The 16695-nt window shown below is 37.4% G+C and overlaps 1 protein-coding gene across 1 annotated transcript; it reads left to right on the forward strand.

The window, feature by feature from the left end:
- The first annotated feature begins 2433 nt into the window (after positions 1 to 2433).
- Positions 2434 to 4131, forward strand: LOC149249445 (peroxidase P7-like). Its single transcript, XM_089456262.1, has 4 exons — positions 2434 to 2865; positions 2983 to 3174; positions 3285 to 3450; positions 3562 to 4131. Exons 1-4 carry the CDS (start codon positions 2656 to 2658, stop codon positions 3957 to 3959), a joined length of 966 nt encoding a protein of 321 aa, XP_089312388.1. The 5' UTR covers positions 2434 to 2655; the 3' UTR covers positions 3960 to 4131.
- The last annotated feature ends 12564 nt before the right edge of the window (positions 4132 to 16695 follow it).

Below are 16695 nucleotides of genomic sequence, written 5' to 3' on the forward strand. Positions count from 1 at the left end.
ATTTTAATAAAAGTTAACTATATATATATATATTGAATTGAGGCTTCTGTGATCCATATCAAATTTTTGAGAGAGGTTTTTGGCGATAATCACATCAAAATTCATCTATCAAACCAACAAGTGTGGTTCATCGTCAAGACAAGATGAAGAACCAGATACATGAATAGCTTAAATAGACAGAGATCATTCAAATGGTTAGAAATAAACAACTATAATTGACCACAGGGACACTGGTCCAAGAATTAGTTAATTTATTAATTAATTTGTTAAATATAATTATTTTTAATTCATACGAACCTCAATAAATCTAATTTATTTTTTTTTAACCTAGGAACTATAATCAAAATATTTATTAGTTTTCCAAAAAGAATCACTTTTAATTCATATCAACCTAAATAAATTTAATTAAAAATATATTGATTACCCTCATTATCTTTGCTAACAAAAAGAATTAAATAACTCTTAATATAGTATATTATGTTTATTCTAATTAGTTAATTAATTAGTTAATTCTATTACTAAACCTATTTTTATATAACCAATTACGAATAATTTTTTATTAAAAATATATAAACTCATCTAACCTATGAGATACTATGGTATTAACTAGAATAAATTTATAAATAAATCTAAATTAAATCAAAATATATTAGTTTTCCAAAAATAATCATTTTTAATTTATATGAACCTAAATAAATCTAATTAAAAATATTTTGATTATCCTCATTATCTTTACTAATAAAAACAATTAAATAACTCATAATATATTATATTATGTTTATTCTAATTAGTTAATTCTATTATTAAAACTATTTTTATATCACCAAATATGAATAATTTTTATTAAAAATATATAAACTCATCCAACTTATGAGGTACTATAGTTATATACTATATTATGAGTTATATTATTTAGAATAAATTTATAAATAAAGGATTATTAATTACTAAATAAATTGGTTAACTCTTTTAGTGAAATTAGAATCTGATAAGGAATACACCTAAATGATAATCAATTAATATATGATTATAATTTTAAACATATTTCTTTATATATCAATTTACTAAGAAAATACACTAAAATTATAGAACTTCACCTCAATTATACGGGAAGCTTTGACGGGAAATCCACTCGATTAGGAAGACAGGAAAAAAGCAGAATGGAAATAAGAGGAAGAAAAAGGGGCGGGCTAACAGGAAAAGGTAGGGATCTAACAGCTGCTAATCTTCCAGCCGTCGTCTCTATTAAGATTGTTCTACTTCTTTTCAATTTCTATGGCCTCCCTAAACTTTCGATGATGAAAACCTGTGTCGGAAAATATTGATATTCATTGTTGTTTATTATAGTTGACATTATTTTTTTATTTAAAGAGAACATAATAAGAATCTGGAATTTTTCATGTTTTAGTTAAAAAAAATATATAGATATAAATATATTCATGTTTATTTTTTTATTTTTAATTATTTTTTTGGTTTAAAGAAATAATTCAAAACATAGTTCATATTAAATGGTAAAATACATTTACTAACTCAAAAATTATTAATTAAAAACAAATGGCATTCATGAAACAAATATAAGTGTTGACCCAATAAAGCTAAAACGAAACACGTGATTTAACTATTTAATTTACTTTCACCGGCCAGAAGATTTGAATTACAAAAATTATAATAAAAATTTAATAAGAAATAATCATAAAATATATATTCACACTTCTTACCTATTCTCTTCATTCAAATTGGATAAATTTGGAATATAAAACATAGGTTGTGTAATCCTATTTGCAAGTAAGTAATTGTGTGCTCGTTGAAGAAAGTAGCTTTTCCATCTCATAGATCGTTTGAAATGAGTGCGTTGTGGTACATAGACAACGTGGTTGCCACATATTTGCATTTGCATTCCGAATTTGACGCATTCCACACATTTAATTTTTAAATGATATTAAGTCGATGCTCCGTAGGATCAACGAATCGCACATAACGTATAGAGATCACAATTGCAATGTGTACTTTGACTATCCTCACAGCGAAAGGGGCCTTTCAACTTTGGAGGGCGCTGCGTCATATTTGATAGAGATTGAAGTCGTCAAGCTAGCTAAATATATATATATATATATATATATAAATAAAACGACATGGTCGTCTTGAGATTGAGACCGAGTCCGTGATTGACACTGGATAAATATATATATAACAAAGTGGTGTTTTGGCCGAGTTGGTAAATGACAGTGGAGACTCTGACTATTTGGACCCCTCTCCGTGCTTCGACACTGACTTGGTCGAACCTCACTCTTCTTTGCCCTTCCGCGGCTGCGCGCTTTGGAATGAACAAGCCCACGCGTTTTAGTTCAATTCATGCCATATACTCGTTAACACTACACTAGTATAAATTTGATGAAACCCGCTCATACCCATATTCATTCCAGAACGTGTGTTCGTGAGCTAATTTCTGTCGAATCTTATCATATAGTTTATCCCTGCTTGAATCATCTCCTGCTTGCACAATCATCTCCATTTCTAGACTCCAGCCATATATATATAAGCATTATAATATTTTCTTTCCATTTGGATTGAACAATCATCTCCATCTCGCGGGATAATTTGCTTTCCATTTGATTCGATTGATTGCTTTGGCTGTCTCTCTATCAGCTATCAGCTATGGCTTTGCCTTCTCTTCGAGTGATTTGGGGCTTTGTCCTCTTGCTCATCGCGGCTACTGCGCACGCACAACTGACAGCCAATTTTTACAAGGAATCGTGTCCTAATCTCGAAAATTTGGTGATAGATGTGGTGGCCCAAGCGGTGAGGAATGAAGCTCGAATGGCTGCATCTCTGCTGCGCCTACATTTCCATGACTGTTTTGTGAATGTAAGTTATACTCCTCGCACTTCTGCTCCTCACACACACACTCTCTCTCTATATATATTTATATTGGTTGGCTATAGTTAAATAGATATTAATTCATATGAATGTTTGAGTGAACAGGGGTGTGACGGTTCCATTTTGCTGGATGACACCTCTTCATTTCAAAGCGAGAAGAATGCGGGCCCTAACCTCAACTCTGCGCGAGGTTTTGAAGTCATAGACGCCATCAAATCCACGGTGGAGAAAGCATGTCCTGGTGTTGTATCCTGCGCCGATATTCTCACAATTGTTGCTCGAGATTCTGTGGTCTTGGTATAAATATACAACCTCATCAATATCAATACACTACTCTTAGATATGATTATATATTTAAAGACATGCAATTAAGGCTTATCATGCATATATATTGTGTACTTCCGTAGAGCGCAGGCCCTTATTGGGAAGTGGTACTGGGAAGGAGGGACTCCACAAGCGCTAGTATAGACACCGCAAATACAGATATTCCTTCTCCAGCATTTGATGTGAATCGACTTGTTTCCACATTTCAAAATCAAGGCCTTTCAACTCGAGACATGGTTGCACTTTCAGGTACGTACTACACACACGGTCCACATGAGTATATCAATACTAAACCTATAGGTATATTGAGCTGTGGAACAATTATAATTAACAACATCGGCATGTATATATATTGTACAGGCGCTCACACCATCGGACAGGCGCGCTGCGTAGTTTTCAGAAACAGAATCTACAACGAAACTACGACCATAGATGGGCGATATGCGAGTGTGATGCATGGGAGGTGTCCCACCTCTGGAGGAGATAACAACTTGTCGCCTCTGGATTTTGGTAGTGCCACCAGGTTTGACAACCGCTATTTCACAAACGTGGAAGCAAAGAGAGGGCTACTTCATTCCGATCAACAACTAGTTTCGGGTGGGGACACTTCTATAGCCTCCCTTGTCCACTCCTATGCAGCCAATCCTGCAACCTTTTTTAATGATTTCCAGCGAGCCATGATAAACATGGGAAACATCAAACCCCTCACTGGTACCAACGGTCAGATCCGCACCAACTGCAGAATCATAAACAGTTAATTGTAGCCGATGGCGATCCATCCGTCCACCCTACCCTACTGATATGTATTCTTTTTCAAAACATTCATAAGATCCGTGCCACAATGGTGCGCATCATTTGTAATATTCGCGGTTATCACGCCGGTGTCGCAAAAGGTTGTGGATAAATATATAGGTTACACATTCTTTCCCACACGTCGTGCACATTACCTTTTATTTATCTATCTGCTTTCTCATTCTCATTTTCAGTTCTAAATAAAACAAGAATATAAAATAATTTGGCGTGACTCAACGCTCGAAAATCCGCAAGCTGAATAATGATAAAACTTTAATCCAAAGCCTTTGACAAACTGAATTGATCATACATGGAATCCTCCTTTCCTTTGTCTTTAGTGCATAATGAACCAACATTGTTATGTCTCTTGTCTCCACAGCCACTTTCTTTATTCTAATTAATGGCTCAACTTTTGAAACCTTCCCGCCTTCTTAGGCATCAAACAAGGAGATCCCCTCTCTCTCTTTCTCTTCATCCTCTTCCTCATGGCAGAGTGGCTACAAAGAACAATTAAAGCTCCCCTCTCTCTCTTTCTTTTCATCCTCTTCCTCATGGCATAATGGCTACAAAGAACAATTAAAGTTGTTTCTCAGCTTCGCACCTTGAAAGGCCTCCTACTTCATGATAGCAATTCTCTGACTCATTAGCAATTTGTTGATGACACTGTCCTTTCAACCACCCATTTGTTCACGAATGGGGAACCATGAAGGACATCATAGAGCTCTTTTTAGTAGCCTCTCGTAGTAGTATTAACCTAGAAAAGTAAAAGGATCTTTAATACCTCCTAGATTACTAAAAGAAACATTATGAAAATTATGGGATTTAAGCCAACCTCCCTTCCTTCGAAATATTTAGGTGCTCCCTTTACTGATGCAATTATTAGGCACTATTGCTCAAGAGATCTCCTAGATAAACTCAACAATAAGCTAGATAGTTGGAAATTCTGTCTGCTAAACATTATTGGGTGAATTTTCCCCTTCATATTGGTCCTCTAGTCCATGGTTTTATGTCTTTTCTAACCTCAACGTGCCCAAGTGGGCTCTAAAAGGCATTAAGAAACTCCAAAGAGCTTTCTTATGGGGTGGTAACAATTTCAAGCAAAAGTTGTTTCTTGTTAAATGGGACACTCTCCGCATGTCAAAAGCAAAAGGGGGGTTGCGTCTACGTGATACAGAAGTTGTCGACAAGGTAATTGACACAAAATTCTAGTGGATATGGGCCAAACACACATCGGAGCCCTAAATGCACTTATGGCATATGAAATATGCTAAAGACTAGGAAAAGGAAGATATCATTCAACTACCTTCTACTCCTCAAGGCTCCCTCATCCAGAACTTAGCTAGCCAAAACAAATCCTTAATCCAAGAGCATAGCTTCTAGGAAATCCAGGATGGTCAAACTACTAGATTCTAGGAGGACTCCTAGAAGCAAAATCCTAGCCTAGCCAACAACCTTCAACTCCCATTATGCTACGACTATGCCCATGGATCACGAAGAATTCCAATCCACCACTATTGGCTAGAAAGTGAAAACACCTCTATCTGTCAATGGTAGCGTCTAAGGTTATGGAAGAGGGGGAAGGATCAAAATATGTGTAGTGAACTCAACAACAGATCCATCAGGAGGAAAGAAGGATCAAACACTTTGTGTTGGGGTTACAAAAGTGTGGGATCCTAGTTAATCAAAGAGGCATATTTTTTAATGTAGCAGTCATCTCAAGAAAATCCTAATACATTTTAGAAGAACATATGGTCCTCTGGCATATGGTCAGAAACATCCACCTTTAATTGGCTCCCATCAAAGCATCAAATCCTCACTTGGGACAAGTTGACCAGAAGAGGTTTTGAAGGCCCCCATGGTGTTTTATGTTAAAAGATCAACAAGAGACCAAATATTGCCTCCTCGACTCCTGGGAAGTTACAAATGCCCTATGGGATATTGTAGAAATATGGTGATAGAATTTCAATTGCTCAAGAAATTTAATCTAAATCAAGAGAAACAATTCTACTATATTGATCTGCAGAATTTAATCCATATTTTAGAACATGCACAAACATGCAATAAGAAAAACCACACATGCACAATATTTTTCTAGGGGAACCCAACTGGGGGAAACCCCTCAAGCCTCTTTGCATTATTTAGATGAATAGAGTGTATTACAATTGCTTTCCTACTCTAAGCACAACCTGCAAGTGAATAACCTATCTATCTGCTCAATGAGAAGCTCTGACCCAGACTTAGTCAATTTCTGCCTCTGCTTGAGACCATATTTTTTTGCACAAATCCTAATGAATTAGCCCTATTTTTTAGGAAGTTTTCTCCAATTGATTACACAATTTCCAACGATTGATCATTTGACTGCATGCAACACCTGTATACTCGAACTAGTTTACAACTGCCTATTACACTACCTTGGAATCTCCACCATAGCTGAGGAACTCGAATTCCTTGCATGCACTAGTTACTTTGAGTTGATTGATCAGTTAACTGGATGATCACTGAGTTAGAATGTTGTCCCACCACACAAATAACCTTCCACTAGGTCCATTACATGTTAGCACTAGTTTAATTGAACACAATTGGAAATAACTGACCTGGATTACTAAAAGTTAGCAATCACACATGCTTAATTGAACTCCAAGCCCTCTAACTTGAATTTATTGAGCTAACTGAGTGACAAGAGCCATGTCACACAAGTTAATTTCCTCCAAGTTGTCTGCCGATGTGGAAACTCAAATTTCTCAATTTGACCAAGGCAAAGTCAAATTGAGACTTTTTTGCTACACTTCTCAACACTCCCTCTTAGCAAGAAAGGAATTATCAACCACCCTTATCCTACATCTTTGGAATTCAAACTTCCCTCTCGAAAAATCCTTTGTCAAGATATCAACATCTTTCTCCTCTGTCGAAATGTATTATAGTAACATTATCTGCCTCTACACACTGTCCCGTAAATGACGATATCAAATATCTATATGCTTGGATCAATTGTGAAATACTAGATTCTCAGAGAGCTTACTGCAAATCTGATTATCACAATAGATCACAATTGGATCCGTCGTTTGACCAAAGAGTCCCACAAGTATCTTTCACATCCACATCGCCTCACATGTTGCTTGACTTGCATCCATGTATTCGGCTTCTGTTGAGATGATCACCATAAATCTATGCTTCATGTTGTACCATGAAACCACTTTGGACCCAACATCGAAAATTCCACCTCATGTACTCTTTTGGTTGGATGGATTCCCTTCCTAATTTCCATATGTGAAGCCACACAAATTCACTCCCTCTATCTGTATGTACCATAATCCATACTGCATATTTCCTTTGAGGTGTCGTAAGACATGCTTTGTTACCTTCAAATACAATTTGGGTGGCCTAACCATAGCTTGTCTCAGCTAATTGACTACATAGCACATATTTGTGCATTCACGAGATACATCAGTAAACCCACTAGCTTCTAGTAAATGGTAGCATCAACCTCTTCACCTGAAGTGGCATTCTCCTTCCTCTAGTTGGTCGTTAGAGGTGTATCCATGGGCTTACAACTCTCTATGTGAAATCTATGTAGTATCTCGTTGGAATAATTGCCTTGAGACACAAACAGTTCCTCATCACCTTGCCATAATTCCAACCCGAGGAAGTAGTGCATCCAAACCCATGTCCTTCATCTCAAATTCCCTTGCAAGGTCATCCTTACAAGAGTTGATAAGTTTCTCATCACTTGTTAATATTAAATCATAAACATATAAAACAATGATAAGAAATTCACCTTCTACCAAAATATGATAGAGGTTTGCATACACTTCACTTTTGGTGAAGCCCAAACCAGTGAGATAATTGTTGAGCCTGGTGTACTAAGCTCATGGTGTCTATTTGAGACTGTACAATGCTCTCCTTATTTTGCACACATGAGACTTCCGATTAAATGTCTCAAAACCTTCTAGTTTCTTGATGTACACTTCCTTCTCAATAACACCATTGAGAAATGTTGTTTTTACATCCATCTCGTGCATCTTCCACCCCATCTGCGCGACCAGTGCAAGAATTGATCTAATGGATGAATACCTTGCTACAAGAACAAAGGTTTCCTCATAGTCAATTCCCTCAACTTGAGATAATCCTTTGGCCACAAATATGGCATGATACATATTTATGCTTCCGCTTGTTGCATGCTTAACCTTTAGGATCCATCTCGAACCCACAACTGATTTATCTATTGGTCTTGGGACCGCTTCCAAAAAAATTATCTTCATGATGGATTCATATTCTTGCACCGTTGCATAAGCCCAAATAGGTTGCTCTACTTCTTCCTCAAAAGAGGATGCCTTAGTCTCTACAAGCTCAGTCATTAGAGCCACGTATCCAGTGTACCTCTCATGTAACCTCCTTTGCTTGCAAAAATTTGAAGGAGGTCCCACATTCTCCCTTGCATCCTACACCAATCTATTAGCTTACCTGGTTCTTTTTCTACCTTCTCTAGATGGTTTTGTTTGACTGGATGTCTCCACTCTACCTCCTCTCTGATCTTCCACTTGTGGCTGCTCCATAACTTCCTGAGACTCCTCCTTTGTAGCTAAAAGATCCTCTTCTGGTGGGATCTGAAGCTCCCTCTCAAGAGAGCACCGCATCACCTTCTCCTCATCAAACTGTGCATCCCTTTGCATAACTGTCATTTTGATGGAAGGGAGGTACACATGGTAATTGTGTGGAGTTTTAGTGTAACCCACAAAAACTCCCAACTCTATTATCGGCTCAAGTTTCTTGCTCAAATCTTTAGAGACATGGCAGTAAATAAAGGCTCTAAAAATTATGAAGTGAGACACATCCAACTTTCTCCCCGAGAAAGCCCCGTCCGATGTAATCATACCAAGAATCTGATGAGAACTCTAGTTCTGCAAGTAGACTGTTGTGTTACATGCCCCTTCCCACAAATACAGTGGCAGACCTTGGTCACGTAGCATAGCCCTCGCAAATCCCATAATGCTATGGTTTTTTCTCTCCGTTACCCCATTCTGTTGTGGGTTGTGAGGTGTCATCAGCTCTCTTTGAATGCCTTCTTTCACACATAAATCCTTGAAGTCATTCAAAACATACTCACCTCCATTGTCACTCTTGAGAGCCTTCACCTTTTTTCCAATCTCTTTCTCAACTAGCGCCTTGAATTCTACAAACTTAGAGAATGCCTCATGCTTCTTCCACATGAAGAAGATCCACCACTTACTTGAGAAATCATGAATAAAAATAACAAAATATTTATGTCTTGCAGAAGAGGCTATAGAGAAAGGCCCACAAACATTAAAGTGAACCCTTTCCAAGTCTGCATGTTCTTTGTTGTCTCAATCATGGAATGTCAATTTCACATACTTCTCGAAGGTACAACTCTTGTAGAAATTTTGTTGCTCAAGTTCTCCTTTAAATAAGTGAGTGGTTATTTGCTACATAATTTTTAGTGCGCCATGATACAGATGGCCCAATCTCCTGCGCTAGAGTTCATTGACATCATGCCTCTGCACTTTCTCTACCTTACTGCTTAATGTAGGAAAATCTTCCACATTAAGTTTATAGAGGTTCTTCATACAAACCCTGATCTGGTTCACCTGTCTAGTGGCTACGTGTCTTAGGAATGCTTTCCCTTTTGTGAAGATCACCTCATAACCATGATCTTCCAAAACTGCTACAGAGATGAGGTTCTTCTTTAAGCCTAGTCCAAACATGACATCTTTGAGGTGAAGAGCAGATCCTGACTCCCTCTTAAAGGTTGTTGTACCATTCCTAGTAGCACTGTACGTTTCTTCATCCCCAAACTCAATATGCATCTGGAGATCTTTCTCCTCAAGGTCACTGAAAAGGTCTCTACACCCTGTCATGCAGAACGAGACACCTGAGTTCAAGTACCACACACTCCCCATCATAGTGTTGGCCATGCATGCGATAAGGGTGAAGTCAAGCTTAAATTATGAATCCAAAGATTCACCTGCTACTCCTCTTAAGCTTTTCTTGCAATACTTTTTGTTTGTACACTTTGTAGCATAGGGCCTGAATTCATGACAATTGAAGCATTTTGTTTTGGAAAAGTCTTTTTTCTTGCCCCCTTGGCTAGATTCTGGTTTGGTTTGAGATTTTTTTCCATTTTCGCTTCTTTCCATTTACAACCAATGAAAAATTTTCTTCATCCTGTCCCTTGGATGAGGTTCCATCTTTGGTATCTCGCGAGATCTTGTCTTTAACCAAATCAGACCACAAGCATTCCCAATTCGGTATTTTCTCCCTCCTGTTCACTGAGTCCTAGTAGTTATGCCATCTTTTGGGAAGGCCTAGAAGAGTTAGGCTCAAGAGGTCAGCTTCTACAACATTCATACCAACCCCTCCAAGCTCATCCCAAACTTGTGTAAATCTGGTGAGGTACCGTGGAATATTGTCATTCTTCTACATATTGATATTTTAAAGCTTGTCTTTGAGGGCCAGTTTTCTATGGTCACTTCTATTCTCGAATAGATCTATTAGTTCCTTCCAAATTGCGATAGGAGTTTCTTTCCCATTGATATTTCAGACAATATGGTCTCACACTCCCTCTAAGATTATTCTCCTTGCCTTGGCTACATCTTTCTTCTATTGGGCTAGGTTCTATGCATAAGTTGATCCTAGTTTTGGAATGTCTGTTTTGACATATTCCAGTAATCCATTGTCATCAAGCACAACCTCCAGGTGATCCTTCCATGCAATGAAATTTGAGCTGCCTTCCAAGGAATACTCTAACCTCAGCTTGTTGAAGGTCATTCTCCCAACTGTAATGAAACTAGCTCACAAAAAGATAGAAAAGATAGATAAACGCCTTAGAAATAAGCCTCTTCGAGGGGGCAACCTCCTTTACATTACAAAAATGAACAATTCTTGGATGATACAAATGACAAGACCTCCTTTCTATATATAGGAGTCTAAAGGGCCATAATATAATCAGAGTCGACATAACAATAATAATGTAATGGCACAATAATAACAATATGGGTACTAGATGGGCACAACAATATAATAAGGGGGTTGTACTAATAACAATAAGGGGTTACACTACTAGTAACGAGGCCTAACATGCCCCTCTCCTTCAAAAAGTGTTGTCCTCAATGCTTGAGTAGTTCTTGACGCTTCTGTATAAAATTCTTGTCCTCCCATGTCGAATCTTTAGCGGATAAGTTCTTCCACTTTAGTACATACTCTGAAATTGATCGATTTTGTAGCTGTTGGGTTCTTGTTTCTGTGACTACTCCAGGCTCCAATATGATTTTTCCTTCCTCGTCAAGTTCTGGCAATATTTTTTGAACTGGGATATTCTGCAACTTTTGAATGAGTGACCACACTTCTTCATCTTTCTTCGATTCATGCCTTGCTTCATTTATCCAATCTGGTTGGATAATAGAAATAACACAAAACAATGCTTCCACATCCTCATCCTTTTTTGAGAGTGTATCTGCCACAACATTTTGCTTCCCTTTTTTGTACATGATTTCAAAGTCATAACCCAACATATTTGAGACCCATTTTTATTGCTCTTTAGAGGTAATCTTTGTTCTAAAAAGTATTTAAGACTATCATGATTCGTTTTTACCTTGAAGTGTCTTCCCATTAGGTAGGGTCGCCATTTCTTAAGTGCATGTAGTATTGCCAACATTTCCTTCTCATAAATTGCTGGAACATTTAAAGAGCTTTTAATTTCAAACTGTGTTATGTATCTGTTTTAGGTCTCGACTCTTATGAAATAGGGCATTATAGATTTTTACATTTTCCTTGTGAAATTAGATGTCGTTTTGACATGTTGGAGAGGTATACTAGACATCAAACTTGATGTGGAAAATATTTTCCTGGCTGTCAAATACGTTGTGAAATAACAAATACGTCTTGTGGGACATCAAATTCCAGGCCTGATGGGAAACATCAAAATACTCACTGGTACAAACGGTTAGATCTGCATCAACTGCAGAATCATAAATAGTTAATTGTAGCCGATGGAGATTCTACCATCCACTCTACCCTACGGATACATATTCTTTTTCAAAAGATTCATAAGACCCATGCCACAATGGTACGCAACATTTGTAATATTTTTGGTTACCCGCCTGTGTCGCAAAAGGTTGTGAATAAATATATAGGTTACACATTCTTTCCAACATGTCATGCACATTAATTTTTATTTATCTATCTGCTTTCTCATTCTCATTTTCAGTTCTAAATAAAACAAGAATATTAAATAATTTGGCGTGACTCAACGCTCAAAAATCCCCAAGCTGAATAATGATAAAACTTTAATTGAAACCCTTTGAAATTTGTCCTACATGGAATCCTCCTTCCCTTTGGCTTTAGTGCATATTGAACCAACATTATTATGTCTCTTATATCCATAGCCGATTTCTCTATTTTAATCAATGGCTAGCCCTTTGAAACCTTCAAACCCTCGAGGCATCATACAAGGATATCCCTTCTCCCTCTCTCTCTCTCCTTCTCTCTCTTCATCTTTATGGTATAATGGCTAGGAAGAACCATTAAAGTTGCTTCTTAGCTTGGCACCTTGAAAGGCCTCATACTTCATGATAACACGCCTCTGACTCATTAACAATTTGTTGATGCACTCTCCTTTTAAACCACCCATTTTTTCAGAAATGCGGAACCATTAAGGACATCATAGAGCTCTTTTCAGTAGCCTTTGGCAGTGGTATTAACCTAGAAAAGTAAAAAATCCTCTTCTTTAATACCTCCTAGATTACTAAAATAAACATTATGAGAATTATGGGATTTAAGCCAACCTCCCTTCCTTCCAAATATTTAGGTGCTCCCTTTACTAATTCAATCATTAAGCGCTATTGCTGGAGAGATCTCCTAGATAAACTCAACAATAAGTTAGATAGTTGGAAATTCTGCATGTTAAACATTATTGTGTGACTTTTCCTCCTCAATTGGTCCTCTACTCCATGTTTTTATATCTCTTTTCTAACCTCAACATGCCCAAGTGGGTTCTAAAAGGCATTAAGAAACTCCAAAGAGCGTTCTTATTGGGTGGTAACAATTTCAAGAAAAAGTTGTTTCTTGTCAAACGAGACACTCTCTGCATGTCAAAAGCAGAAGGGGAGTTGGGTCTGTGTGATCCAAAAGTTGTCGACAAGGTAATGGGCACAAAATTCTAGTGGATATGGGTCAAACTTGTATCGGAGCCCTAAATGCACTTATGGCATATGAAATATGCTAAAGACTGGGAAAAGGAAGATATCATTCAACTACCTTCTACTCCTCAAGGCTCCCTCATCTGGAACTTAGCTAGCCGAAAAAAATCCATATTCCAAGAGCATAGCCTCTAGAAAATCGAGGATGGTCAAACTACTAGATTCTAGGCAGACTCATAGAAGCAAAATCCTAGCCTAGCCAACAACCTTCAACTCCCATTATGCTAGAACTATTCCCATAGATCACGAAGAATTCTAGTCCACTACTATTGGCTAGAAAATGAAAACACCTCTATCTATCATGGGTAGCATCTAAAGTTATGGCAGGGGGGAGTATCAAAATATGTGGAGTGAACTCAACAGCAGATCCATCAGGAGGAAAGAAGGATCAAACACTTTTTGTTGGGGTTACAAAAGTGTGGGATCCTACCCAATCAAAGAGGCATATTTTTTAATGTAGCAGTCATCTGAATACAATCCTAATCCATTTTAGAAGAACTTATGGTCCTCTTGCCTATGGTCAGAAATATCCACCTTTAATTGGCTCCCATCAAAGCATCGAAACCTCACTTGGCATAAGTTGACCAAAAGGGGCTTTGTAGGCTCCCCATGCTGTTTTATATCAAAAAATCAACAAGAGTCCAAATATTGCCTCCTCAACTCTTGAGAAGTTACAAATGCCCTATGGGCTATTGTATAAATATGGTGATATAATTTCAATTCCTCAAGAAAATTTAATCTAAATCAAGAGAAACAATTCTACTATACTGATCTACAAAATTTAATTCATAATTTAGAATAACATGCACAAACATGCAATAAGAAAAACCACATATGCATAGTATTTTTCTAAGGGAACTCAACTAGGGAAAACCCCTCAAGCCTCTTTGCATTACTTAGATGAATAGAGTGTATTACAATTGCTTTCCTGCTCTAAGCACAACCTACAAGTGAATAACCTATCGATCTTCTCAATGAGAAGCTCTGACCCAGACATAGTCGATTTATGCCTCTACTTGAGACCCTATTTTGTTGCACAAATCCTAAGGAATTACCCCTTATTTTTAAGAATTTTTCTCCAACTAATTACACAATTTCCAAGGATTGATCATCTGACTACATGCAAGACCTGTATACTCAAACTAGTTTACAACTGCCTATTACACTACCTTGGAATCTCCACCATAGTTGAGGAACTTGAATTCCTTGCATGCACTAGTTATTTTGAGTTGATTGATCAGTTAATTGGATGATCACTGAGTTAGAATGTTGTCCCACCACACAAATAACCTTCCACTAGGTCCATTACATGTTAGAACTAGTTTAATTGAACACAACTGGAAAAACCTGACCTGCATTACTAAAATTTAGTAATCACACATGCTTTATTGAACTACAATCCCTCTAACTCGAATTTACTGAGCTAATTGAGTGACAAGAGCCATGTCACACAAGTTAATTTCCTCCAAGTTGTCTACTGATGTTTAAACTCAAATTTTCTCAATTTGACCAAGGCAGAGTCAAATTAAGACTTTCTTGCTACACTTCTCAACACTCCCTCTCAGTAAGAAAGGGATTACAAACCACCCATCTCCTGCATATTTGGAATTCAAACTTCCCTATCAACCAAGCCTTTGTCAAGATATCAACATCTTTCTCCTATGTCGGAATGTCTTATAGTAACATTATCTGCCTCTACACACAGTCCCATAAATGACGATATCGGATATCTATATGCTTGGATCAATTGTGAAATACCAGATTCTCAGAGAGCTTAATGCAACTCTGATTATCACAATAGATCATAGTTGGATCCATCATTTGACCAAACATTCCCACAAGTATCTTACTCATTGAAATCGTCTCACATGTTGTTTGACTTGCAACCATGTATTCTTATTTTTCCAAGATGAGCGTCGTAAATCTATGCTACTTGTTGTACCAGGAAACCACCACTTATCCTTAAAATTCTTTTTAAATTCTTTCCACGTAACCTGTTCCTCATCGATTTTCCTCATAGTTTTTATTTCCTCCCACCAAAGAGTGGCCTTACCTCTTAACTGATAAACTGCCAAACATGCTTTCATTTTATCAGTGTAATCATAAATTTGAAAGTATTTTCTCATACCAATTAACCAAGCTTCCACTACCTCTTCTGATTCCCCTTCGAAGAGTGATAGTTTTATCTTTTTGAATCCTCCTTGTAATTCAAAGTTCAATCTTTTTATCTTGCGCTGGTTAGAGATGTTGTCCGAATGTCCTTCTTCATCCTCCCCATGCTTTTCAGCTGACTGAGCATTCTCTTCTCCATGATGAGCCATTGAGGTTTTATCTCTATCTTTAGCACTGGGATTTGGTTCTCGTTGGCTCTATCGATTAGATAGACTTCTAAGATTCTCTCTTGTTCTAGTCATAATTGTTCATTGTTTGTTCTTAAATTTGTCATCATGGCACATAGTTGCTAAATGGTTTCGAGTAGGACAACATTAACTTGACGAGATTCCTCTCCTAGTTGTATCCATATGTCAGGGTTGGTGTTCACATAAGTTGTTTCTGGCTAGTTTGGTGGTCTTGGGCTCCATTGCATTCTGACCCCTCTTTGTGTTGATGCTGGTCTTTGTGTTCACATGCACATTTACTTAGTTATTTTGATTAAGTAAAATTTATTACATACATACATAATTTCGTAAAGAGTCTCAGTGTATGAACCTAAGCTCTGATACCATTTGTAACACTACACACAAGTAACTTACATAATTATATTAAAAAATATATTATAATAATTGTTGATTAACCTTAATGGAGCCCTTATAACATATCTGGATTGATTTATTATATTTATTGCAACACAAATTACAAGGTATATGCTAGCTCACATTTACATTTCACATGGCTTCACGCTAGTGTTGATACCCATCACCAGACCTTAGTTAAATGCTATCAGTACCCTAATACACGTGGCAATAACATGACTGAATCCACTACATGTGCTCATCAGAGGATTTGGCTAACCTGCGATGGTTGGCCCGATCTGCTCCCTTTGATCTATGGATGACGATCTGATGTTGTATAGGAGTTAGGGTTTTACCTTCTAACCAACTCTCCTGCTTTTGGCCAACTATGGAGTTGTTTAGTGTTGGTGGCCTTTCGGTTTCACTGCTCTACAACAAAGTTGGCCCTTTGTGGTACTAGGCTGTTTCATGACCGTTTCTGTTGTGTTCAATTGAGATTTTTGACATGCCCTCATCGAGAGGTATCCTATTCCACTCGCCCCTTCACTGTTCTAGTTTTCTACGTTGTTTGAGGTTGGATATCGCCTCAGGATTTCATCTGGTTTGGTATCTAACTCATTGCTTCAACCGTTCATGGATGGCTTGATGGCTTTCTAATCCCGTGGAAGGCAGCCAGAACCAAAGTCAATATCTGGAAGGTGAGCATGCTAATCAACATGCCTTTCTAGTTCTATTTTACTAGTTTCTCATTAATTCAT

The sequence above is a fragment of the Pinus tabuliformis genome, chromosome 7 (assembly GCF_031772625.1).
Source record: "Pinus tabuliformis cultivar Carrire ecotype Pingquan chromosome 7, CPIR1, whole genome shotgun sequence".
Classification (NCBI taxonomy): Eukaryota; Viridiplantae; Streptophyta; class Pinopsida; order Pinales; family Pinaceae; genus Pinus; species Pinus tabuliformis.

What these genes read in the sequence shown, in the direction of transcription:
- LOC149249445 (XM_089456262.1), top strand. Translation starts at nt 2,656, where the DNA reads ATGGCTTTGCCTTCTCTTCGAGTGATTTGGGGCTTTGTCCTCTTGCTC. An exon ending in TCCATGACTGTTTTGTGAAT is followed by an intron (nt 2,866 to 2,982) that starts GTAAGTTATACT and finishes TTGAGTGAACAG; the next exon opens with GGGTGTGACGGTTCCATTTT. An exon ending in CTCGAGATTCTGTGGTCTTG is followed by an intron (nt 3,175 to 3,284) that starts GTATAAATATAC and finishes GTACTTCCGTAG; the next exon opens with AGCGCAGGCCCTTATTGGGA.